This window comes from Mustela nigripes, chromosome 2, assembly GCF_022355385.1.
Source record: "Mustela nigripes isolate SB6536 chromosome 2, MUSNIG.SB6536, whole genome shotgun sequence".
Classification (NCBI taxonomy): Eukaryota; Metazoa; Chordata; class Mammalia; order Carnivora; family Mustelidae; genus Mustela; species Mustela nigripes.
In genome coordinates, this window is record NC_081558.1 from 20,559,404 (window position 1) to 20,583,682 (window position 24,279).

The 24,279-nt window shown below is 57.6% G+C and overlaps 3 protein-coding genes across 7 annotated transcripts in view; all 3 read left to right on the plus strand.

Moving 5' to 3' along the window:
* LOC132011368 (dedicator of cytokinesis protein 3) overlaps nucleotides 1-13,660 on the plus strand; it is a 104,213-nt gene extending 90,553 nt beyond the window's left edge. For 2 of the 5 annotated variants that reach the window (XM_059389821.1, XM_059389823.1), the window contains exons 36-41: nucleotides 89-236; nucleotides 3,924-4,042; nucleotides 5,197-5,284; nucleotides 9,038-9,160; nucleotides 9,696-9,778; nucleotides 10,545-13,660. In XM_059389821.1, coding sequence (XP_059245804.1) covers nucleotides 89-236; nucleotides 3,924-4,042; nucleotides 5,197-5,284; nucleotides 9,038-9,160; nucleotides 9,696-9,778; nucleotides 10,545-11,054 — 1,071 coding nt within the window. In that variant the 3' untranslated portion in view covers nucleotides 11,055-13,660. The remainder of the gene's footprint in view (nucleotides 1-88; nucleotides 237-3,923; nucleotides 4,043-5,196; nucleotides 5,285-9,037; nucleotides 9,161-9,695; nucleotides 9,779-10,544) is intronic. The other 3 variants (XM_059389822.1, XM_059389824.1, XM_059389825.1) reach the window with 3 other exon arrangements.
* Nucleotides 13,661-14,273: 613 nt separating this feature from the next.
* MANF (mesencephalic astrocyte derived neurotrophic factor) lies at nucleotides 14,274-18,398 on the plus strand. Its single transcript, XM_059388284.1, has 5 exons — nucleotides 14,274-14,543; nucleotides 14,617-14,842; nucleotides 15,572-15,699; nucleotides 16,421-16,562; nucleotides 17,969-18,398. Exons 1-5 carry the CDS (start codon nucleotides 14,274-14,276, stop codon nucleotides 18,151-18,153), a joined length of 951 nt encoding a protein of 316 aa, XP_059244267.1. The 3' UTR covers nucleotides 18,154-18,398.
* A 2,295-nt stretch (nucleotides 18,399-20,693) lies between these two features.
* On the plus strand, nucleotides 20,694-23,794 carry RBM15B (RNA binding motif protein 15B). The gene has a single exon (XM_059389829.1). It carries the CDS (start codon nucleotides 20,756-20,758, stop codon nucleotides 23,426-23,428), a length of 2,673 nt encoding a protein of 890 aa, XP_059245812.1. The 5' UTR covers nucleotides 20,694-20,755; the 3' UTR covers nucleotides 23,429-23,794.
* The last annotated feature ends 485 nt before the right edge of the window (nucleotides 23,795-24,279 follow it).

A 24,279-nucleotide genomic window follows, 5' to 3' on the forward strand; every position in this document is an offset into this window, starting at 1 on the left:
CCTCATGGCATGAAGAAGCCAACTCTGGGCCAGTCCCACAATCCCGGCCATTCAGACCTCTATCCTGCTGATTTTTCTCCCTTTGCAGCTCGCGTATCCCAACCCCAGGTACCAGGGCTCAGTCACCAACGTCTCTGTTCTGTCCTCGTCCCAGGCAAGCCCTTCTTCCTCCAGCCTGAGTTCCACTCACTCAGCACCATCCCAGATGATTACCTCTGCCCCTTCCAGTGCCCGAGGTAAGGAGGGCAGGGCGCTGCTTGTAGAAGGGAGAGGACAAGGCCTCGTGAGCCCCACTAGTCCTCATGTCATCTGTGGCTCTGTCTTTGAAAGTGGCCCTGTGACTTAGAGAATGTCCCCCTTTCAGCACTAAGGACTCGAGGGTTCTTAGCCCTGGCTCTCTCTCTGGCTGGCTTCAGACCCTGCTCTGAGCAGTGGATGCCACAGAGGGGGCCGGCTGTCGCATTTCCACCTCAGTAAGAGGACGCACAGTCCACGAGAAAGCTCAGTTCTTTTCCGTTGAAATATCTACAAGAATAAAAAAGTTAAGGTACCACTGATTCTTGTCTTAAGGAATTGAGCATGACTGCAAATTTGAAGGCTGAACTTAACCCTGGAAAATGTTATTCTAAAAAGTAACAATAACCAAAAAGACCTTGTTCGGTTGAGAAAGGCTTAATCAGGAGAAATGGCTCTGTGAAAAGCTATGTACTTTGCCAGTTATTGCCTGATTTCTTATCAGTCTGCTAAAGTCTCGTTCTCTGAGAGCCTGCATCTTTTTCACAATCTGATCCTAGTTCTCACAGTGAAATCAGGTCCTCTGTCCTTTTAGACAGAAGGGTTGTGGTGGAAGGGCAGTGGCTGTGGGAACTCGGACCTGGTGCTTCCTGGGATGGCTGTGCGGGACGGTGACCGAGGGAGCGGTCTGAGCTCGCCAGCCTGGCCTGGGGCTGGCCATTGCTGTTGTGAGCCCATAGTCTGAGCCAATAGTCATAGTCTGGGGCTGGAGGCATCTAAAGGTTCAACTAGGCTGGCTCACTCGTACAACTGGTAGCAACTATCACCCGGGAGCTCAACGGGGGCTATTGACCTGAGTCCCTGTGTAGGGCCTTTCCCTGCATGGGCTTCTTATCACCCAGACTTGGAAATCCCATAATGTCCCTTTTGTCCCATTCCATTGTCTGGTCAAGTCCCTAAGGCTAACCTAGATACCGGGGTGCGGAATGAGACTTCGCCTCACGGTGTGAGGAGAGGCGTGTGTGTTTTTGGAGGGAAGGCATTGCAGGTTGCCATCTCTGGAGGCCAGCTATCGCAGGAACCAAACTTCAGGGTATCACAGAGAGAAAGGCTGACAGAAGCCCCTTCCCTTTCTGGAGTAGATATTAAGTACAAAAGTAAACAAAAGGGCTAACTGGAACTGGGCCCAAAATGCAGACGAGGGCAGAGGCAATGAAGAAAGAGCATGGATTCATTCCCTGGCGGGCTACACCATCCACGCAAGTTGTGTGCGGGCGTATTTGGAGAAAACCATGGGCCCCCTAGGGAGCCTACCAGCAGCAGGCCTGTGAGAGAAGATGGAGAGGTCTGGACCCAGCATCACAGACAAAGACTACTATTTTCAGATAAATATGGGAGATGCAGTAGCCGATGCCCTAGGGACACAGAAGGAAGAGAGCAGTCCACGCTGTTTCTGGGGTTATGGGTGAAGGGAAGGCTTTCATAGAGACGGGGTTCTGGAAGCACTTTCCCCCCAACCCAGGAATGGTCATGACACCAGTGGCCTTCCCCACCAGGCCCGGTGACACTGTCTGCTATAGTCCCTGTTGATTTGGAAACCTTCAGAAGAAAGGCCTACAAGGCCTTTTTCTAAACGCTCGCCCTCTTTCTCAACTCTTTTGAGTACGCAGCTCCCTCTAGTGGTAAAAAGACTGATTGGGCCTAGGGAACGGGCATTCCAATTGGTCCTCCTTGAGTAACTCTGTGGTGCTGGGACTTAGCCTCCCTTTGGTTTAGCCAGGCTACCACACAAGTAGTACAAACGTCCTGTGACAGAGAAGCCCTTGTGGTGTTTAAATATTTTCATGAAAAGTAGCCGTCAGTCTCTGCTCCTGTGGGATTGGCTGCCCAGGGCTGAGGGCAGTTGAAAGAGCAGTGGATGGCAGAGTTGAAAATCTCAGCAGTAACACCGAGCACCCCTTTGTTATAGCACCAGAGGAGCCTCCATCCTGTGGGTTCAGATCCTCAGCGGAGCACCTTGGGCCTTCAGGCTGCTGTCTGCCCATCCTAGTACCTGGGCCCAAAGCAGGACCTCGAGTGTGCAGAGCTGAGTTTGGCCTTGTGAGCCAGGCTGCAAGCTGTACGAGGCCGGCAGTCTGCCTGCCGTGTCCCAGCTGCCTGCCTGGTGTGTGACAGGTGTTAGAGACAACTCTAACTGCGTGGTGTCAGGGTGCAGGTCTCCTCTGGGCACACAAGTGGAGGGGAACCCTGTCCAGAGCTGTGGCTGCCGGGACTCAGGGAGCATCCAGTTCCTTGCTAGAAAGGCACTATAGAAATTGGTGGAATTAGGAGCTCTTTTCCATTTGTCTCTAAACAACCCCTACAAATTTTTGTTATATTGACTTCTGCAACGTATTTAAGCCTTATCTTCTGGGTCTAAAATGGGCACAAGAGGGGTAGCTCAAGGAGCCCGGGGGCAGGCTGAGTGCAGAGACCTTTGTCAGTTGTCCCTGAAGGTGGGAGAACCACATGCTCTAAAGAAGGCCCCGGGGACCCTGGGCTTCAGGGACAGAGCCTCTGGAGCTGCAGATTCTCCTCCCAGATGGAGCCCAGGGGCCCACGGGTGTCACTGAGAGCAAACCACAGAGGCCTTCTACCACTGGAGCCAGCCATAGTCTGCCAGGAGGCTAGTTCCTCATGGACTTGCTGGCATCTGGCACGATGTGTGGGGCACATGTGGAGGGCCTTCCAAGTTATCCATTCCCAAGGAAAGCTAGCAAGTTATTCTATCTGTTTCTGTGAAGACCCTCTCATGGCCCATGGTTGACAGGTTCCTGGGCCTGCAGCTATGGGCTGCATGGATGGGGACCCAGTCATACCGTGTCTCATGCCATCTGGCCTCTATAACAGCCCCTTGGGCCAGAGATCACCACAGAAGCCTCACAAGAGAAGAGCATGAACCACGTCAACTCAGGAGCCTGGGTTCAAGGCCCACAAGTCCTAGACTAGCTCCATGACCCCCGAGTTCACTGAAGGGGGAGTGTCAGAGTGAGAATCCCTGGAGAGCCCCCTGAACACAGGGCCCTGGAGCCCCTGCCATTCTGGCTCTGGAGCTGCAGTAGGATAGCCAGGAAGCCAGGGCCAGGCTCTAGAGGACCAGAATCTGGGAAGGAGAAGCCTCTGGGCAAAAGTGCTAGGGAGCCAGGTGAGAGTAGGGCCAGTGGGGTCCAGAGGCGGTAAGTGTATGGAGACACCAGGCATCATAAGAGCTGTGCCATTGTGTTACCCTAGTGTCTCTGTCTCTGTGTGATGGCTCCATTGCCAGCCTGCCTGTGCCCATGCCTGGGCCCCCTGAGAGAGCCCACACCCGGGCCACACCCATCTCCCAGGTGCTGGGGGCCCTCTGGGTCCTAGCTCCTGTCCTCAGTTCTCCTCATCTGCCTCTGAGCGTGGTGAGGGGGCTCCGTCAGTGGGCCTGCGTTGCCCCCGCCATCTGCAGTGTGCCTGCCACGGCAAGGGCAGCAGGGGCAACCCCCCACCACCATCTCACCAGCAGACTCTGCTTCATTCCTCCTGTGCTTGCTGAGCTCATCCTTCCGCCAGCTGCGAGGGGATGCCAACCTGCGTTCCCTGGCCCCCAGGATGCTTGCCCACTGGGCCCTCCATCTGTGGCTTGTCATCTGTGCGTGATTGTTCTCACTTGGTTACAGGCTCTCCCTCTCTGCCAGATAAGTACCGCCACGCCCGGGAAATGATGTTGCTGCTGCCCACGCACCGGGACCGCCCGAGCAGCGCCATGTATCCGGCAGCCATCCTGGAGAACGGACAGGTAGTAGACCCAGACTCCTGACTGCCCTCTGCTGCAAGTGTGTCGGCCTGGGCTTCTCTCATTGCATCTGCTAGGCTTTCTGTGCTGTCATCCCAGCCTCCTTCATTCTGCCTTGAGACCCTCAGAAGGCTGCTGGGCCCCTGGCCAGGGACCGTGGTGACTCTGAGGACCAGCAGCCCAGATGGAGTGCAGCTGTGGGGAGAATGGTGGCAGGTTGGAGCCACCATTGCTCCGGTAGCTATCTGTCCTTCTTGCCTGCCTCCTGGACTCCTCAGCCCAAAAAAGTCTAGCAGAGGGAACTGGTTCTTTCCTGTCCTGGGAAGGTCATGGTGGACACAGGTCTGGAGCATGACTTTCCTCCCTGTGTGTGTGAAGGGCACCCTCACTCAGGCAAACTCTGCCTCTTGCATCCATCCCTCCATCTAGCCGAAGCCCCTCGCTGCCTGCTGGGACTGCTCCCCACCGTCTGCACAGCTCTCCAGACACCCTCCCTGGGGGCCTTGAACCAAAAGCCATAGGGATTAGCTCCTTGCCCTGCCTGGTCCACCTGCCCTTCTATCAGAGTCCATGAGAGTCACCTTCAAGCAGCTGTCACCTAGTCCAGAATGCCAGCAGTTTCTCGGTGGTACCTCCGGGGCCGTGCCAGTGGAGGGAGCAGGCCTGCTCTGCAGCTGCCTATCAGATCAGTGGGCCCTGTCTATGACTTCCCAGGCTTGAATGCTGCCCTTACCCTCAGTGCAGGCTTGGGCCTGTGATGGCACCTCTGGGAGGCTAGGTCTGCCAGTGCTTAGGGGTAAAGTGTCCCTCATCCTTTCTGCCTGTGGGCCTCCGGGGCAGGACAAAAGGATGCAGTTAGATAACCTCAAGTGTCTGTGTCCTTTCTCTTGGCCACACCCGAGACAGTCTGGAGCCCAGCCAGACATGGTAGGGAATGGCCTCCAATGCTGACATGGCAGCCCTCAGAGCCTGGTAGTGAGGGCCAGTCTTCCTGGGGCCAGCCGGAGCTTCCCAACACATCTCCAGCATGAGCGGTACCACTGCTTTGATTTCCCTGTCTTCTCTTCAAATGTCCTGGCTCCTGGGCCCACAGCGCTGCCCCCCCAAGGTATAACTGGTTGTTTTCACCCTCTTTGATATTTCTCTCCTTCCCTCAGCTGCCAAATTTCCAGCGGGCCCTGTTCCAGCAAGTGGTCGGATCCTGCAAACCCTGCAGTGATCCCAATCTGTCTGTGGCTGAAAAAGGTATTGTTCCCCTTCCCAGGTGGCCTCCCCCCATGTCTGTTCCCATCCTGAGCGTCTGACTCTTGTCCCCAAGTACCACCTGGCCGAGGCTGCACCATACTTCAACACCCAGGCCTGTCTGTCTGTCCAAAGTCTTACCAACTCCTGTGCTCACTGTTAAACCGACGCCTGGCATGATGCTACGTTTGGATCCTGTTAGTCTGTGGCTCTCCCTCCCCAGGGTCCACCCTTTGAGAGGCCCCAGCTGCTGCCTGCCCTGAGCCCACCGTTATGGACACTTTGTCTGTTCAGACTGTGGGCAGTCACTCCCCTGGGCTCCTCCCAACCAGCCCCAAAATTCAGCAGGCCCTACGGCCTCTTTGGTCACTCTCAACTTGGGCCTTCACAACCTCTCCTTGTTGCTCAGAATAGGCATACGACCGAACAAGCCCCTAGAAAAATGGGAAGAACCAGCTGTGGCAAAGTGAACTTCCCCAGAGACAGTTCTCTCAAGAGGAGCCCCAGGTCCTCTGAGTCCAGTCCTCCTGCAGCCACTTGGGCTGGCGGCTGCTGTGAGTCCATCTTCTCCATTGTGAGCCCATCAGTGTGGGCATGAGACTAGGCAGTTAGAACAGAGGCTGGTTGGCTCATGGATTCGACCCAGTGTTCTGCCACAGCAAGCCACTACAAGCAGCAGGCTGGGACCCACAAGGCCCTGGCCCCAAGGCCCGCAGATGGGGATCAGAGTGCAGTTGAACACAGAGCAATACCTATCCGAGGACTGTGCTACCCTGCCTGCCCCCCAGCCCTGGCCCCATCCTGGCCCTCCTCCCTATAGCGTCCCCTCCCTCACCTCCCTCTGTTGGGCTTCAGGGCACACTCAGTCCCTGAGAGTACAACCTGCTGTCCCATCAGAACTGGTCCCTCCAAAGCCATCATCATGTTGTCATTGCACCTCCTCACCAACTGCTGTCTGCTGTCCCCACTGTCATTGTTCCTCTGTCACTCACCACAGAGGACAAGCCTCTGTGTCTTCATTAAGGAGACCAGACATGGGGTCCACAGCCTCAGTGGCTGGTGGGCATCAGCACCAGGTGCTCAACCACAGAGGCCATGGAGATTTCCAGCTGAAGATGACTCCCCAGCCTCAAGGCAGCGTGTCCCTGAAACATGCAGCCCCTTGGACCCTGCCCCTGTTACAAAGGCCTCTGGGGCCAAAATCCACTGTGCCTTTTCTTCCCCTGAGATTTGGAGCCATCTGAGCTAGCTGAGAGCACAGACGGGCTCAGAACTCAAATGGGTGCCGGGGGTCAGAGCTGGGCCCTACACCAGCTGGATACAGAAGAGCATCAGGCGTCAGACCAGGCTGCGGCAGGAAGCTGGGCACGCCCGCCCCCAGGTGTGGGAAGGAAAGGGGCTGAGCCCACCTCGGGCATGCCCACACCACAGCGCCAGCACTTCGAGGCAGCAACTGAGACATCCACCTAGTAGGAGCACACGGGCCAGAGCGATGACTCCCGTAGCCGCTGCCAGGATCCTCCAGAGCAGGAGCGGCACACACTTGTCACCATTCTCTTGTCATCAGGATCCTGAGTCCCACAAGGACTCCACCTCTCTCACTTGTGGTCATCTCTCTTTGCCAGCAACTTTCAGCCCAGACAAGCTTGCCCTCAGGGCTGTCGGCTGTGCAGCAGGGACCTCAGGCCAGCCCTGGACCTCTGTTAACAGGTCAGAGAGAGAGAGGAATGGCCAGGCCACAGCAGGGGTTGCCCCCTCCTCCTAGGCTGACTCACTCCAGCTTCGATTTTCCACTAGCCCCAGTGCACCTGGGCCACGCAACAAAGATCCATGCGCCTTGCAGCTCCCGGACATCAGGCTGCAGGGTGAACTGGATGGCTTCTCGGTCGCGTGGATGGGCCCAGGCAGGCGTGCTTTGTAAAGCCCTGCAGCCTCGCCGGCTTTCTTCCCCCAGAGCCTCCCTGCCCGCAGGTTACTTTGGGCTCTTGGGTGAACTTCTGCAGGCCTGCAGTTCTTCTAGGGCCTTGATGTGCACGGAGAGCTTGGGCTGTCAGCACCCTTTTGGGGAAGCTGCCCAGACCCACCTCCAAGCTTCTTAATTTCTAAGATCCGGTGACTCTTTTCAGTGCTGAGGACCTAGGAGCTCCTGCCCTATCTTGCAGAGAGCCTGTGGAAGAATGGGCCTGTCCTGTTCTTCAGGAGCCTCGGGCTCCCTGAGGAGGACTTCTGGCAGAATCCACCTGGTGCTGTTCATCAGATTCAGAATTCTTTCTTTTAGGCAACAGCTGAGTGCCCATCTACCCCGTCACTGCCTCGCCCCTCCTGCCACCAGCCGTCCACCATCCCACGGGACTGTGCAGTCCTGAGAACTGAGTCTGTTCAGACAGTGGAGTTCTGCCTTGGGTTCTGCTGCAGGCCCCCACTCCAGTTCCAGACCAGTGGGGAGGAAGAGGAAGGACATCACCACTTTATCTCAGGCCCCTCCTGACCACATCCTTCTTGAAGGCTGGAGTCCAGCTTCTTCCCTTCCAGAGCCTCTCGGGGCCTAGCTTTCCCTGCTCAGTACCTGGAGCAAGGAGAGCCCAGACCCCAGACTCCTGAGGCCCAGTTTAGCTACAACTGCCTGAGTACAAAGCCAGCAGCTAGGTGCGCAGGTTCTGAACTGCTGCCCTGCCCCTGACAGCCCAAAAGGGAGATTATGCTTCCCGGCTCTGGGCTGGAGTAAGGGCACATTTCTTGGTGGTGGTATCGGGTCTCCAGGAGGAGCTGGCTAACAGGATTCGCATGTCCTCTGCTGCTCTGCTCTGGCAGAGAGCCCCTCGGAGCCTGAGGTCTAGCCATTCCTCGTTTCATCTCCTTCCTGCAAAGTCAGTCATCCCAGCCATGGCTGGGGGACGGGGAGCAAGTATTCTGGCACTGAACGCCTTCCTTAGCACAGGTGGACACTCTTGGTTTCCCTTTGTCCAAGGCCACTCTGCCTTGCGTCTGTGGCATGTCGGTGCCAGGAACGGGACCTTTCCCTAAGGCCTCAAAGCACCACTGGTTCCACAGTCCTTCCCCTTCTTAGGGAAGCCACCGGTCCAGCCAGACCTGAGCTGCAACTCTTGGGCTGTATGCTCTTTCCTCCAGCAGGCACACGGAACACCGGTCCCTGCCTGAAAACCCCTTGTGCTTTCCAAACTCAGTCAGTGGGCAGAGTTTGCTTGCTACCGCAGGCCCTCTGGGACCCCCCCCCCGCCCCACCCCCCCCCCCCCCCCGGCCGGGCACTAGCTCTAGGAGGAAGCGGTGTCTGCCTCCTGCCCTCGGTGCTCTCTGGTTTTCCCACTGGGCCAGGGCAGTCAGAGAGCCCTGACATGGCTCTGGGGAGGAGCTCTGTGGCTTCCCTCTTCTACATTCTGTCTCCTTCCTCAGCCCGTTCCACTCCGCTCTGCTCATTTCTTCTGTTCTCTATCCTCTTCCTGGCAAGTCCCACAGGCTGCAGACATTCATTCCTTGCTAGCCTCTCAGCTTGCCTCCCCCTAAGTATTCTTCAGATGCCCACTCCCTCTGGTGCCATCCTCGTAAGCAGCTTCTGTCCCTCTCCTCTGGGCCACAGCATCTCACTTGGCCAGCTTTTTGGTGGGCTGGCGTGTCATTCCTACACGTGCTGGGTACATAGTGCACACCTGGAGAAGCCAGAGGCCATAGAATGGGCTTCTCCCCGAGGATGGCTCAAGAAGTAACCTCCCTTCCTGCCATCTGTTTCCACCCTTCAGCGGTGCCAGCAGCCCCCAGCAGCTGGAGCCTGGATAGTGGAGCCCAAGAGGCCCAGCCCTTCCTGTCTGCCCACACGGGGCACATCCTGGCCCCCTCAGTGCCTCCCCGAAGCCTGCTGCATGGTAAGAAGACCTCCAGCGGGTCCCTCAGATAGTCCCTGGTTTCAGACTCTACTCAGGGGCAAGGACAGCAGACCTCCAAACTAAGAAGATGGGCCATTCCCTGGGCTGACTCAGCCAAGGAAAAACCATCCCCACCACGGGAAGGATCCTGCTGGGCTTTGGGGTCTGTGAGGTTTCCAAGTACAGCAGGTGAGCTCAGTCAGGCCTTCCCAGCCAGGGGGGCCGAAGACCATGGAACCGACTGTGCCAAGCCTGCTACCCACCAGCTTGCCGGAGGGCTGCCAGTTGGCGGCGGCCTGTCATCCTGTGAGCTCTGATGTACTCGACCTTCTTGACTTTCTGTGTGGCACAGGTGTCTTTTACTCCAGCAGCCTGTTTTGGAGAACTCCAGTGAAAAGAGAGGTTTTCCTGTGGCCTTCAACACTGAGAGGTCCCCAGGAACCTCTTCCCACGGCTGCCCAGTTGGCCCAGCAAGATGTGTCCACACAGCCCCAGAGGGGTCCCAGCTGAGGCTCTGGTTCTATTCCCTTTGCAGGTCATTACTCCCTACACTTCGACGCCTTCCACCACCCCCTGGGTGACACCCCCCCGGCCCTGCCTGCCCGGACTCTGCGCAAGGTAATGTACTGAAGCAACAGCCCCAGCGGGGATGGGGGTGGTGAGTGGAACCTTCTGGTCTGCTCTGGAATCAGCTCTACGAAATGAGCCACAGCCCTCCCTGTTCCCTCCCAGAGCGCCCAGCCCGATGGAAGCTAGGGGTGCCCAGGGCCCCACGCTTGCCATGCAGATTACTGATGTGTCCTGGAACCAGTGTGAGGGGGCCAGGGAGGTCAGGGGGACAGCAACACACAGTGCCCAGGGTGCACGGGCAAGGGGCAGTGAGGGGCTGGGGGGCTCCTGCTGGTGTCACCAGGTAACGGCACACAATTCAAGAAGGCAAGAAATACTCCCATGGTAGATGGTAGATTATTTTAAACTGGAGTCCAGTCAAAAGCAAGAGGCAGAGGCAGCAAAGTCTCATGAAAACTCACTCGTTTTTCTGCACATTGGAAAAGATGGACTCAGTCATAGGTTTTAGCAGCAGAGCCCATTCATCTGGCCCATGGTCCTGGGGGTTCTTTCTGCTCTGCCCACTGGCCTGCTGACCCAGCCTTTCTGTCAGCACCCCAGAGCCACGGGGTGCAAGTGCCTAGTGCTCGGGGCAGAGCCATTTCTGCCCACAGAGATGGTGCTGATTCTGGGGCTCCCCTGGCTTGCTGGGAATAGGCTGCCGAAGAGACCAGTGGGCAGCCAGTGAGCGCGAGCACCTGGCCCTTTCTCCACACAGCAGGCCGCCAGCCCGTCCGCAGGAGAAGTTCTAACATGCCCACCCTCTGCTTTGCAGTCTCCTCTCCACCCTATCCCGGCCTCCCCCACGAGCCCCCAGTCGGGTCTGGATGGCAGCAACTCAACCCTGTCAGGCAGCGCCAGCAGCGGCGTGTCCTCCCTGAGCGAGAGTAACTTTGGGCACTCCTCGGAGGCCCCGCCTCGGACCGACACCATGGACTCCATGCCGAGCCAGGCCTGGAACGCTGACGAAGATCTCGAGCCACCCTACCTCCCTGTCCACTACAGCCTCTCCGAGTCCGCAGTCCTGGACTCCATCAAGGCCCAGCCATGCCGAAGCCACTCAGCCCCCGGGTGCGTCGTCCCTCAGGACCCCATGGACCCACCCGCGCTGCCACCCAAACCCTACCACAGCCGCCTGCCAGCCCTGGAGCACGAGGAGGGCGTGCTGCTTCGCGAAGACGCTGACCGGCCCCGGGGCCTGCACCGCAAGGCCTCTCTGCCCCCTGGGAGCGCCAAGGAAGAGCAGGCCCGCCTGGCCTGGGAGCACAGCCGCGGGGAACAGTGAGGGGCAGGGAGGCGGCGGGGACACCGCCCGCGGTGAGCAGCTTGCCCAGCCACTCCAGGTCTGAGAAGCAAGTCCCCCCTACCCCAGGGAGCTGAGAGGCCCGGCACTCAGGAGAGAGCCACCCCGAGTCTACGTTCTACTGCCGTGAACTCGTGTGTTGCCATGTACAGAGGCCACAGCAGCATGAAGGGTTGTGGCTTCTCTTTTTAGTTCATTTTCTACGTTTCCATTTCTATGGGTTTTCCTTTCTTTCCTTTGTGCAGTAGATGCTTTCTTCCTCCTGCAGTTCCAGACCACGTGGAGCTATACGGAGATATTGCACAGACAGAATTGCTTTGCAGCTTTGCAGGGCCCGGGGGTCGGAGCCCAGGCCCTCCCTCCAGGGCAGAGAGGCACAGAAGAATGGAAATTGCACTAGGGACTTCTTCCGCTGCTGCATGGACAGAAGAGCTCATGGTTGTATTCAGGGATTGCAAGGACCACGTGGACTACACGTCACAGGTGGACAAGGGAGCTACAAGCCGTTTTGCACAAAAGCCTACCCACCCGCCCACTCTTCCATCCAGGAGTGTGCACCTGAGGGGCTGCTTGGGCCAACCTGCCAGCTCAGGCATGTGATCTGGCCTAAGGCACGCCCAGGGCACACTGCCAGGCTTCCGTGGGCCAGCCCTGCCTTCCACTCTACCTTGGATTTTTCCCTCCATCGCTTTTATTTCTGACCATTTGCTCACTTCCACTCTCAACACACCTCATGCCCTGCAGGAGCCCCCCTGGCGAATGGATCTGCAAAGGTTATCTCCCACCCTCTTGGGTTTGAGTGGGGGTCTGGAGCCAGAGGGACTGCCCTAGGCACCTTCCTCCCCCTGTCCAGGAGGCCAAGTGTTGAGAGAAGAGCTGGCATGGGAGTGAGGCTGGGGTGTGGCAGGGGCCGGAAATCCTCTGAGCTTTCAGAAGTGGCCAGAATGCCTGTCGTCCAGCTCCTGAATCAGGGATTTTCAGCACTACCTCTGAGCAGTGGGGCTGGCTGCCCAGCCAGGCTTCCAGCCCTGAGGACTCGTGGTCAGGTTCTGCAAGCTCCTGGGTAAAGAGGGTGGGAGGGAGCTCCCCCTTCTGGAAGCAGAGAGCCCAGCAGGTTGAATTATCCTCTTCCAGGTGGCCAAGTGCAGTTGTCTTCTCAGCCCCTGCCCCTTGTCCCTCGCGCCTCCCTCCCCCACCCCCAACATACTCCAGGCCCACGGGGACCACCACTCAGGGTTCGGGGCGGGCATGAGGCTACTTTCTCCAGCCTCCCCAGTCTGTTGGGCAGAGAGGGCAGTGGTGTCTTTATAGGAAACTCTTTCAGGTCAGGGCATTGATTTTCCTCTTGGTTCATTATTTGGGGGGATAGGGTGGGATGGGGATAGTATCTTACCAGGGTGCTTCTAAGTTACTTAAAAAAAAAAAATAGTCTACAGTATTTTTCTTTCATTTGCTTGAGTTCACAACTTTGATGGTCACAAGGCGGCCTTCTCCTTGTTGAGCAGGTGTGTTCTCCTGTAGTTTTCTTCTGCAGGCCTGACTCCGTGGCCAGGCCCCGGGCCCTAGACCCCCACCCCTTCCCTACAGTCCCTCTTTCCAAACAGACAAGGCCGGCCAGGGTGTTCTTCTCTTGTACACAAATGCCAGCTTACTGAACAGGAATGCCAGCAAGTAACCTACTGGGAAAGATGGAGGGGCGCATTACCCTCAGGGCATCTGGGGGGTGCTTCTCACCAGTGTGGGTCCTTCCCGATACTGTAAGGATAGCTCCAGGCAGAGTGGATCAGTCATCGCAGCCCCAACCTCAGAGGGCAGGCCTGGAGCATCTGGTGTTCACAGGTGTTAGAGGATCAGGGGCTAGCTCTGGGTGTGAGACTTCAGTGGGAGGGCAACTTTAGAGTTTAGGGCACTTCTGAACATCAATCCCTGGACAAGGCAGTCATTGCATAAGAACATCGACCTTCTCCACCTGGTGGCCCAGGATGGTAGGGCGGGGAGTGTGGGTTGGTTTGGCCTTGCGTTTTCATGCAAGGTGAGGAGGTTTGTTTTCCCTTTCCATTTTCCCCAACTGGATGAAAAGGACATAATCCAAATCCCTTTTGTTGGAGAACGCCAGTCTGAGGGGAAGTGGGAGGCCAGAAATGAGAATCCTCCGAAAAGATTGTGAAACACTGATTTTCATTCTTTCAAGCTTATTTGTAAATACTTATTTGAATGCTGTGTATTTGTACAGGAATTTGAGCAAAAAATGTATAGAGTGTGATGTCCAATTGGTATTCAGCCCTATAAATGTGTTTTTAACCTCCAGCATTCTGTGCTTATTTAAAATAAGACTTCTAACCATTTCTTTTATGTATTTATGTTTAAAAAAGTGATTTAAAAATGATCTTACCTGTACCAGAAAGCAAAGTTAAAAGAAAAAAAATTTGTACTAGTGTCCCAAGAGGTATTTTACTGTATATATTGTGGTAGCATGTTCTAAATCCAACAAGTAATGTGAATTTTAGATGTAAATATCTGCCACTTGATTTTTTCCCCTTTCCCCATTCCCTTGACTGCTGTGATGTGAATTAAAGATGAATACCTGATACTGACCCACTGAATTCACTGAATGGGAGCAGCCCAAGTGCCCCCTCTCCAATCCTCGTCCCCCGGACTCCAAGCCCTTGAGCCTCATAGAAATCTCTCTGCCCAGAGCACAGAGCCAGCCTTTCCAAAGTCCTGCCTTGAGACAGAACCTGAAAGGAGGACAGCCAAAGAGGAAACCCTCGCCAGTGCCTGTCCGCTGACTGGTGGGCCCCCACCTACTCAAGAGGCGCTCCCAGCAACCAGGGATCCCCCGGAGCGTCGCCGCCAGCGGCGGCAGTCCAGCCCTTTAGTTCCCCACCGACGCGGGCCAGCTCTGACCGCACACAGACGGCGCCTAACCAGGCCAGGCGCTTTCCTTGGGCCTGGGACGACAGCTTGGGGGGGGAGGTTGCTTCCTATGAGAAATCCTCCAACCCAGCGTCTGTCCACCCGAGCTGGTGTCCGGTCAGCCCGAAAAAGGCGGCCTCCAGCCTAACGCGCACCTTCGGGCCTGGTCGGCAGGACTCGCGGGCGCTCCCCGAAGCCTAGGTCCCCCACTCGGGATCGTTTTAAAAAATGGCAAGGACAGTCACCCGAAGCCTGCCCTTTGGGCAGCAATTGACGCAAGAGATGATGGCCTGCGCCACGAGTCGGGACCCCGGAAGGGGAAGTCCTAGGGGCTTCTCGGGCCAGCATAGGGCCCAGAGCAGAGGGTACTGGGAACAATTCTGGAGGCGCGGACCTACCGCCGAACCCCACTCCAGCCCGAGCCTTCCGGCTTCAGGGACCGCCGCTGCCCCTACTCAAGATGGCGGCCCGGGCCGCTTCCGCCGCCCCCGCGGCCACATCCGGCCGGACGCCCTGGTTCAATCAGCGGCCGACAACTGTCTAGGGCTAGGGCGGGTGACGCTACCAGCCAATAGGAAAGGGCAGCGTGGAGCCGCCGGTCTGGGCTCCCAGGCGCGTGAACCAATAGGAGCGCGGCGTGTGGGAGGGCGCGGGGGCCGCCCGCCAATGGGGAACTACGGCGCGCGGCCGGGACCTGGAGGTAGCGCCTCACGGCGGGCGCGGTTCAGTCGGGCGGCGGCGGCGGCGGAGGAGGAGGTGGAGGTGGAGGATGTGGGCCACGCACGGGCTGGCGGTGGCGCTTGCTCTGAGCGTGTTGCCGGGCGGCCGGACGTTGCGGCCGGGCGACTGCGAAGGTGCGGCGGGTTTGGGGTCCGCGCGCCAAGGCTGTCTTGGTGGCGCTGAACACCACCGAACGGCCGAGAGGCCGGGGCTGGAACGGGAGGGGGCGGCGGCCGGTCCCAGCGGGGTCCGCCCGAGAAGGAGCAGACGCCGCCTAGGAAACAGCTCCCGGGCCTAGGAAGCTAGTCCGACAAGAAAAAGTTGGGATCAGATCGTGCAGAAAACTTGGCTTGGCATTGCGATAACGCCGGAGTTTGTGTCCTTCCCCATCACTGGGGCAGAGGCTCTCCCTGGCTCAGGTCCGGAGCTCCTAGGGCCAGCCTTGAGCACCGCGCCGGGTCCGGTGGGCTTGCGGAGCCGCACCTCGGGGTTCGGTGTTGTGTTTGGAAATGAGAAGCATTTGGATCGTTTTTGTCTTCGCTCTCCGGTTTGGCCTCTTATGAGGTCACAGTGAGCCCATCTCAAGGACACGTGTTCAGTCTCGGCATAAACTTTGTAGAAGGAGCAGGGAGGAGCCGTGTGTGGGTCATTTGGTGATGCTCGTTCCCCGCGTGCCCTGGGTGTACCAGGGGACCCCAGCAACCCGGAGCCGGGTTCTGTCGGCCTATGGGCACTTGAGAAACCCCGGTGATGGAAAAACTCACCTCCGTGTCTCCTATTTAAATTGCTGACAGTGTTCCCTCCTGGTGGATTGGGGTGCAACGTGGTGATTGCTGAGCATCTCCCTTCCCCCTCTTTTCCAGTCTGTATCTCCTATCTGGGAAGATTTTATCAGGACCTCAAAGACAGAGATGTCACATTCTCACCGTCCTCTATTGAAAAAGAACTTATAAAATTCTGCCGGGAAGCAAGAGGCAAAGAGAATCGGTTGGTGAGTAGCTGGTTCCCCTCCCTGGCTGGCCCTGCCCCCTTGTGCTCAGGAGGTGTGCCAGTTGTGTCAGTGTGCTGGTGTGGGACTTGAGTGCTTTCATGCATTCTGGAGTTGGGCTATTTTTTTTTATCACGTTAGTATTGACTAAGTACCTACTGTGTGCCGGGCACTGGGGGGATCAGTGGGGAGAAATGACAGTTCGGCAAATGATGCCATGGGATGAGTGTACTGGAGAAAATGACCAGGGTGCTGTGGCAGAGAGGGCAGATGTAGATGCAGGTAAAATAGTCAAGACTCTGAGGAAGAGCATCTCTGGCAGAGGGAGAGCCATTGTGAGCAGGAGAGGCCGTGTGCAAGGACACAAGAAGATAACAAACTGGGCAGGGGGTGGGGTGTGGCTAGTGCTGATTTGAGGACAGAAGCCTTACTGATGAACCAAGGACTTTTGTAGCTTTAATTTCTCTGGAAGTTGCTGGTTTGTCTCTCTGTTTAAAGGTCTGAATCCTGGTGACTCATAAACTTATTTGGAGGCTGTCAGCTCTGGAACTGGGCATGTATTAAGAGCCCAGGGTTTACACTGACCGAACCTGACTGCCAGTACAGGCAGGGCATGGGAGCATGAGGCCCTGCCAGAAAGAGAGGTTTTGAGCGGTCAGTGTGTTGTGGAGGAGAAGGCCCTCCGGTGGAACCGCCTGAAGGCCACTGTCCTCTCTTGCTGCAGTGCTACTACATCGGGGCCACAGATGATGCTGCCACTAAGATCATCAATGAGGTGTCCAAGCCCCTGGCTCACCACATCCCTGTGGAGAAGGTCTGTGAGAAGCTTAAGAAGAAGGACAGCCAGATCTGTGAGCTCAAATATGGTGAGTGTGGCCAGTCCTTAAGCACAGAGCCTTCACGCTCAGGCTTCATGGAGCTGGCTTTCTAGCTGGGAGAGGCGGGTGAGAGACAAGAGCGCGGCCAGTGAACCGTGTTGTAGACCGGTGGTGCCAAGTGAGGGGTCGGGGGTGCGAATCTGGCAGGAGAGGCCTCATGGAGGAGATGACACTCAGCAGACTTCAAAGGCGGCGGATCAGCCCAGAGGAAGAGTGTTGCAGGCAGAGGACATAGTGTAGGACGGGTGGGCAGGGCACAGGGCCTCGCAGGCTGGTGAACATTCAGCTTTAGGTCTTTAATCTGAGTGAAGTTGGGAATGTGGTTTTGTTTGGTTTTGGTTTGCAGGGGCACAGAGAGGTTTTTTCCCCCCCAAGACTGATTTATTTTAGAGAAGGGGGGAGCAGGGGGAGAATCTCAAGCTGGCTCCCCACTGAGTATACGGCCCTGTGCGGGGCTTGGTCCCACAACCCCCGATACCATGACCTGAGCTGAAATCGAGAGTCGGACACTCAACCAGCTGAGCCACCCAGGCCCTGGCAACACGGGTTTTTGAGAGGAGAAGGGATGTGGCCTGACCTGGGTTTAATTGGCTCATTCTGCTGAAGGCCCAGTGATTTTTATTATTTTGAAGAGAAATGCTGTGTGCAGACAGGCAGGCCCAAGAATTCCGGGCGCTGCGGCACCCCTCTTGTCAAACGGATCTCTGGTGAAAAAAAGCAGGCCAGGTCCTCAGAGTCAGGACCAGGAATAGTTATCCTTTTCTATAAAACCATCATATTTTATTGTGACTTAAGTATCCAAGGGCCTGTGTTTGCCTACTTGTGTCAAGGATGCCTAGTCTCCTGAGAGGGACCTGGGGCAGGAGCAGTTGGCTCACAGTCTCTCTGTGCTCACAAGTTATGGGGAGTAAGCTCCTAACCAGGGCCTGTGTGGGGAAATTGGAACTAGGGGATCTGTCTGCTCTGTCACCCTGGAGCTGTCACTCTGCAGTGACTTCATCTCTACTGTGACTAGTTGTCAAGGCACTTGGGCGTGGCGGGGGGTGCGGAGCAACAACACATTTCTTCTGTAAGGTTCGTCCTATAAGGACCACGTGGCCTCTGTCCTAGTCCTGGGCAGCACTACATGTCCGGGTGGACGCTGCCAGGGTGAGACCGGCCTTCTGGTGAAAGGGCCTCAGGCCAGTTCCCCCAGGTTGGGGCAGTGAGCACGGACACACAACTGCAGGTGTCTGAAATGTCTGTCCCCCTCCAACCAGTAGGGCTGCTTGCTTTGAGGGCTTGGGGGCTGTGCAGGGGTGACCCTTCCTGGGGCTGGGGGTGGGGCTGGGGGTGGGGCTGGGGTGGGGGTATCTGTGGCCACTCCCACCAGCTCTCCCTGCTTTCTCCTCCAGACAAGCAGATCGACCTGAGCACGGTGGACCTGAAGAAGCTCCGGGTCAAAGAGCTGAAGAAGATCCTGGATGACTGGGGGGAGACGTGCAAAGGCTGCGCAGAGAAGTCTGACTACATCCGGAAGATTAACGAACTGATGCCTAAATATGCCCCCAAGGCAGCCAGTTCACGGACTGATTTGTAGTTGGCCTGGTCCCTGCTGCACCTGAGGGGAAAGCAGCTCACCTGCATCTTCCCCACAGCCTTTTTGTAATTTATTTTTTAGGCGGGCTCCTGACAATGTCAGGCGTGAAGCCTGGAGCTTTCCTGACGAAGCTGGCTCTCCAGCGCCCCCCTGGGAGGATTCACTTTGTTCTGTTGCTGGTTTACTCTAGGACTTCAAAGTGTGTCTGGGAATTTTTTATTAAAGGAAGAAAATTTCTAGCTGTCCTTGGAGAATTAAAGTGAATCTGAAATGGGATTTCAACCCTATCGAAGATCCCACCAGTTTATGCTTTCCAGTTCACAAAGAATTGTCCGATATTGTCACATTCATCCCTCAGCAACCAGGGCTGCAGACGCCAGGGCAGGACAGGGGCTGAGGTGTCAGGGGCGGCGGGGGGGGGGGGGGGGGGGGGGGGGAGGCTGTGCCTGATGCGCCATCCCAAGGTGACTTCAAGTGAGAGTTCCAGGAGAGGAGTCAGAAGCTGTGGGGCTTCGTGCAGAGCACAGGGGATTGAATCTGGTGTATGAGGGAGGGGCTTTCGTGGGGCCTTCTCAGAGAATGACCTCAGTAACTGCCAGTGTTCAATACCCTCACGTTTCTAGACATGCTCTTGGCCTGGCTACCTCTGCCCACCACTACCCAGATCCGGCTGTCTACTTGGTTTGTGGTCTGGTGTCCCAAGCTTCTCATGCCTAATTGGGGTTTTGCAAGACTTAACAGGGGTTGGTTTATACAAAGTCAGTGAGAGGGTGCCTTTTCCCTTGTTGATCAAGAAAAGTCCAACCAAAAAAAAAAAAAAAAAAAAAAAAGAAAAGTCCAACCAATGAAGTCTTGTCCCCAGAGTCTGGTTTTTCAGTTCCTCTCCAGGGCTGACTTTGGGAAACTCAGTTACCAGCATGAGCTCTGACTTGGTGGAGACCCCTCGGCTTCTTGGGTCTGCCAAGACCACCTGAAGGGAAGGACTAAAGCAGTGCCTTCCCAAGAAGATCTCAGATCACATCATTTATGCTGCTAAATTCAGTCTGCCTCCATAGGCCTTCTTACCACCTGCTGTGGCGTCCACTAAGGAGAGCCAGCAGCAGTCCCACATTTCATATCTTCAACACCAGGTTTCTAGGAGGGAGGCAAGAAGCTTGAACTACTTCTCAGGCCAAGGCAATTAGGTGGGCTATTAAGATCTGACAAGTGCAGTGCCCTGAGGCCCCACCAGGTACTGGGAAAATCCACACTTCAAGATAGAAGTCTTAGGAGGCAGACAGCCGTGGCCTACAGGCTACACTGAACACAGGCACAGGGAAAACCACCCAACCAGTACTGCTCTAGGACTGACCCCCAAGGCGATCTACAATGGGTTAACTCATTCTGGAAGTGTTCAGATCAGGCAACTGTTAACAGGTGTTTCTTGTAAGAGCTTTCCCCTTGCATCTGCCTCAGCTGCTCCAGGAGCAGCTTTATTTATGACCGTGGGAGGAGAGAAAACTCTCTTCCCCACCCCTAAGGTTTCCTTGCAGAAGTTGGGTCAGGTTCTGCGATGCGCCCAGCAGCTCTCTGGAGATGACACGTTCCCAACGGGGCTTGGGCAACTGGGCAGGCTTCTCCCCGCCGCTACACCTCACCTCTGAAGAGGTCCTGGCCCTGGAAGTGGATAGAGGCACGAGCCAGTGAGAGGTAAGCGTGCAAGCTGTGGTTAAATATTGGATTTGGCCTCCTCGCCCTTAGCTCCGTTGCCGCTGCCCTGTATTACAGCCCACTATCTGCTCGGGAGGCCGCATTAGAGGGTGGAGCGTTGTGGCACCAAGGAGACTATTCCCATTCGGTAAACGGCAAGTTTGTTGGCTCGGGTTTCTCTGTCTGAACCCAGACGGGCCTCGCCTTTTGCACTCCTAGCCCATGGTCGTTGCGGCCTTTCCGGGGGCTGCTGCGTGATATGTAAACGCGGAGGATGTCTGCTTTGTGGGATGTGGGTCCTGGACCGGGCCTAGGAAGCGGCGTGCTTAGGTCCTCTCGCCTGTCTATCCCCAACCACCGTCGGGAGATGCTGTGGAGATGCCGGGTTGGGGAGATGCCACGTAGAGAGACCTCTCTGGGTCAAGATGAGGGAGCCGGGCGCCCAAAGACGCTGCCACTCCCATTCCACGCAGCGTGGACCCCCGAGCCGGAAGTGGGAGGCCTAGGGCCTGCAGCCCGCTGGGGTCGGAGACAGGGCGAACCAGCCGGGTTCCCGCGAGGTCCCAGATCTCCGCGTAGCCCGGGCCCTTAGCCACGCGGTGGCGCCAGAGCTCGCTGTCGGGCAGCTCTCGCTTGCACGCCCCTGGGGTCACGTGACACGGGGGCGGCGCATTCAGATGACGCCAGACCGGCGCAGCTCCGCTCCGCCCGCTGCGAGGTCACGTGACAGACCGGCGCAGCCTGATAACGCGACGCCCAGCCCCTGGGCGCCGCTCCCGTCCCGCCCCGCCGCCACCGCCGCGCCGAGTCCTTTTGTCCAAGATGGCGGCGCCGGGGGCGCTACCTCCTCGGCCGCCGCCGCCGCCGCTGTGAGGGGCCTGCGGGCCGCCCGCCCGCCCGCCGCGCCGGCGCCATGAAGAGGCAGAGCGAGCGAGACTCGAGCCCGAGCGGGCGCGGCTCGTCATCGTCGGCCAAGCGGCCGCGGGAGCGCGAACGGGAGGCGGAGGCGGGCGGGCGGCGGGCGGCGCACAAGGCCTCGGGCGGCGCCAAGCATCCCGTTCCAACGAGGGCCCGAGACAAACCCCGCGGTAGCGGGGGCGGCGGGGGTGGGCATCGTGACGGCCGCGGCGCCGGGGACGCAAATCACCGTGCGAGCAGCGGCCGCTCCTCGGGCTCGGGCGCCGGCGGCGGGGGACGCGGCGGCAAGGCCTCCGGGGACCCTGGCGCTTCAGGTGCTTCACCCCGCGCGTCTCCACTGCCACCACCTCCGCCACCTCCCGGGGCCGAGCCCGCGGGTCCCGGCTCGTCGGCAGCCGCGCCCGAGTACAAGACGCTGCTCATCAGCAGCCTCAGCCCCGCGCTGCCCGCCGAGCACCTCGAGGACCGGCTCTTCCACCAGTTCAAGCGCTTTGGCGAGATCAGCCTGCGCCTGTCGCACACACCGGAGCTGGGCCGCGTGGCCTACGTGAACTTCCGGCACCCGCAGGACGCACGCGAGGCCCGCCAGCACGCCCTGGCCCGCCAGCTGCTGCTCTACGACCGGCCGCTCAAGGTGGAGCCCGTGTACCTGCGTGGCGGCGGCGGTGGGAGCAGCCGGCGAAGCAGCAGCAGCAGCGCTGCCGCCTCCACGCCGCCCCCGGGGCCGCCCACGCCCGCCGACCCGCTCGGCTACCTACCCCTGCACGGCGGCTACCAGTACAAGCAGCGCTCGCTGTCCCCAGTAGCTGCCCCGCCTCTGCGAGAGCCCCGCGCCCGCCACGCTGCAGCAGCCTTTGCCCTGGATGCTGCCGCTGCCGCCGCAGTGGGACTATCCCGGGAGCGAGCCCTGGACTACTACGGGCTGTATGACGACCGTGGGCGCCCCTACGGCTACCCTGCTGTGTGCGAGGAGGACCTGATGCCTGAAGATGACCAGCGGGCCACGCGCAACCTCTTCATCGGGAACCTGGACCACAGCGTGTCTGAGGTGGAGTTGCGGCGGGCCTTTGAGAAGTACGGCATCATTGAGGAAGTGGTCATTAAGAGACCTGCCCGTGGCCAAGGTGGTGCGTATGCCTTCCTCAAGTTCCAGAACCTAGACATGGCCCACAGGGCTAAGGTGGCTATGTCGGGCCGGGTGATTGGCCGAAACCCCATTAAGATAGGCTATGGCAAGGCCAACCCCACCACTCGCCTCTGGGTGGGCGGCCTGGGACCTAACACCTCACTGGCCGCTCTGGCCCGGGAGTTTGACCGCTTTGGGAGCATTCGGACCATTGATCACGTCAAGGGAGATAGCTTTGCTTACATCCAGTACGAAAGCTTGGATGCAGCTCAGGCCGCCTGTGCAAAAATGAGGGGCTTTCCCTTGGGTGGTCCAGACCGGAGGCTGCGTGTGGATTTTGCCAAAGCAGAGGAGACTCGGTATCCCCAGCAGTACCAGCCCTCACCCCTCCCTGTGCATTATGAGCTGCTGCCAGACGGATATACCCGGCACCGAAATCTGGATGCAGACCTACGGGTGCGGGATAGGACCCCCCCACACCTCCTGTACTCGGACCGAGACCGGACCTTTTTGGAAGGGGACTGGACCAGCCCTAGTAAAAGCTCTGACCGCCGGAACAGCCTGGAGGGCTACAGCCGGTCGGTGCGCAGCCGGAGTGGGGAGCGCTGGGGAGATGGGGACCGGGGCCTGCCCAAGCCCTGGGAGGAGAGGCGGAAGCGGAGGAGCCTTTCCAGTGACCGAGGGAGGACAACCCACTCCCCTTACGAGGAACGGAGCAGGACCAAGGGTGGTGGGCCACAGGTGGACCGGGGCTCTGACCGCACTCCTGAGCGCGGCCGTAAGGAGAACCACTCCAGTGACGGGACCAAGGAGTGCAGCAGCAACTCCCTCAGCAACAGCAGACATGGGGCTGAGGAGCGGAGCCACCACCACCACCATGAGGCTCCAGACTCTTCTCATGGGAAGAAGACACGAGAGAGCGAGCGCAATCATCGGACCGCTGAGGCTGAGGCCAAGCCTCTGGAAGAGCCAAAACATGAGACCAAAAAGCTCAAGAATCTTTCCGAGTATGCCCAGACCCTGCAGCTGGGTTGGAATGGGCTCCTGGTGTTGAAAAACAGCTGCTTCCCGACATCTATGCACATCCTAGAGGGGGACCAGGGGGTTATCACTGGCCTCCTCAAAGACCACACTTCCGGGAGCAAGCTGACCCAGCTGAAGATCGCGCAGCGTCTGCGACTGGACCAGCCCAAGCTCGATGAGGTCACGCGTCGGATCAAGCAGGGGAGCCCCAACGGCTATGCGGTGCTCCTCGCCACCCAGGCGACCCCCAGCGGGCCTGGCACGGAGGGGATGCCCGCGGTGGAGCCAGGCCTACAGAGGCGGCTTCTCAGGAACCTGGTCTCCTACTTGAAACAGAAGCAGGCGGCAGGGGTGATCAGCCTGCCGGTGGGGGGGTCCAAGGGCAGAGACAGCACGGGCATGCTCTATGCCTTCCCACCCTGCGACTTTTCACAGCAGTACCTCCAGTCAGCACTGAGGACATTGGGCAAGCTAGAAGAAGAACACATGGTGATAGTTATAGTAAGAGACACTGCCTAGCCCAGACCTATTTGCAGCTCCGCATTTGTGTCACAAAAAGCAGTTATTTTAAAAATCTGATCACCACTCCCTCCCCACATCCTATCCCCTTGGTTTGAATTCTCTGCTGGGTTATTTTGGTTCATTGGATGGGGGACCAGAGTCCTGACCCCCCACCAAAAGTAAGTTCTTAGTTTTCGGGGGGGGGGGGGTTTGTTTGTTTGTTGTTTTTTTGTTTTGTTTTTTTACAGCAATGAGAAAGGGACTCCTGTCACGTTGATTTCTAGTGTACAAGATACTGTCTGCTGTGTTCTGTATTTTTTTTATTTTTTGACTAACTGTATGGAAAGTTGTCAGTAAAGCCTTTGTCAGAGGATGGATTTTTAATCCTGTTCAGAGTCCTGGTTTAATCAAGTTTTTCCTCCGTGAATGGAAGAGTTTTCCCCACTGCATGCACACAAATGCCCTACGTGAGCTTTGCAGCCCAGGTATAGCCCCGAGTCCTGCTGTGTTGGTGGCTCAGTCCCTCAGCTCTTTGGGCCCAGTCAGAACTACGTTCACATTTGTTTTTACCCTTGGCTAAGAGCAGGTTCACTCAGCCTGAGCAGAGCCCGGGAGCCTAAGCACTATAGCCTTTGGTAGTTTCAGAGTTTTTGTTTCCTGCGCTGTTCATTCGTTTTGAGCTGTGACTGTCCCACCATGCCCAGTCTTGAAGCCTTCTGCAAACAGGTAGTGTTGAGCAGTCGTGTGGTCTTGTAGCCAGGGGGAAGACCACTACAGTACTGATGCCACAGGGACACAGATCAGACGCAGGCTCCCCCTCTTGTTCAGCCTTAACATGGCTGTTGTGCAGCGCAGGAATACCCAGCTGG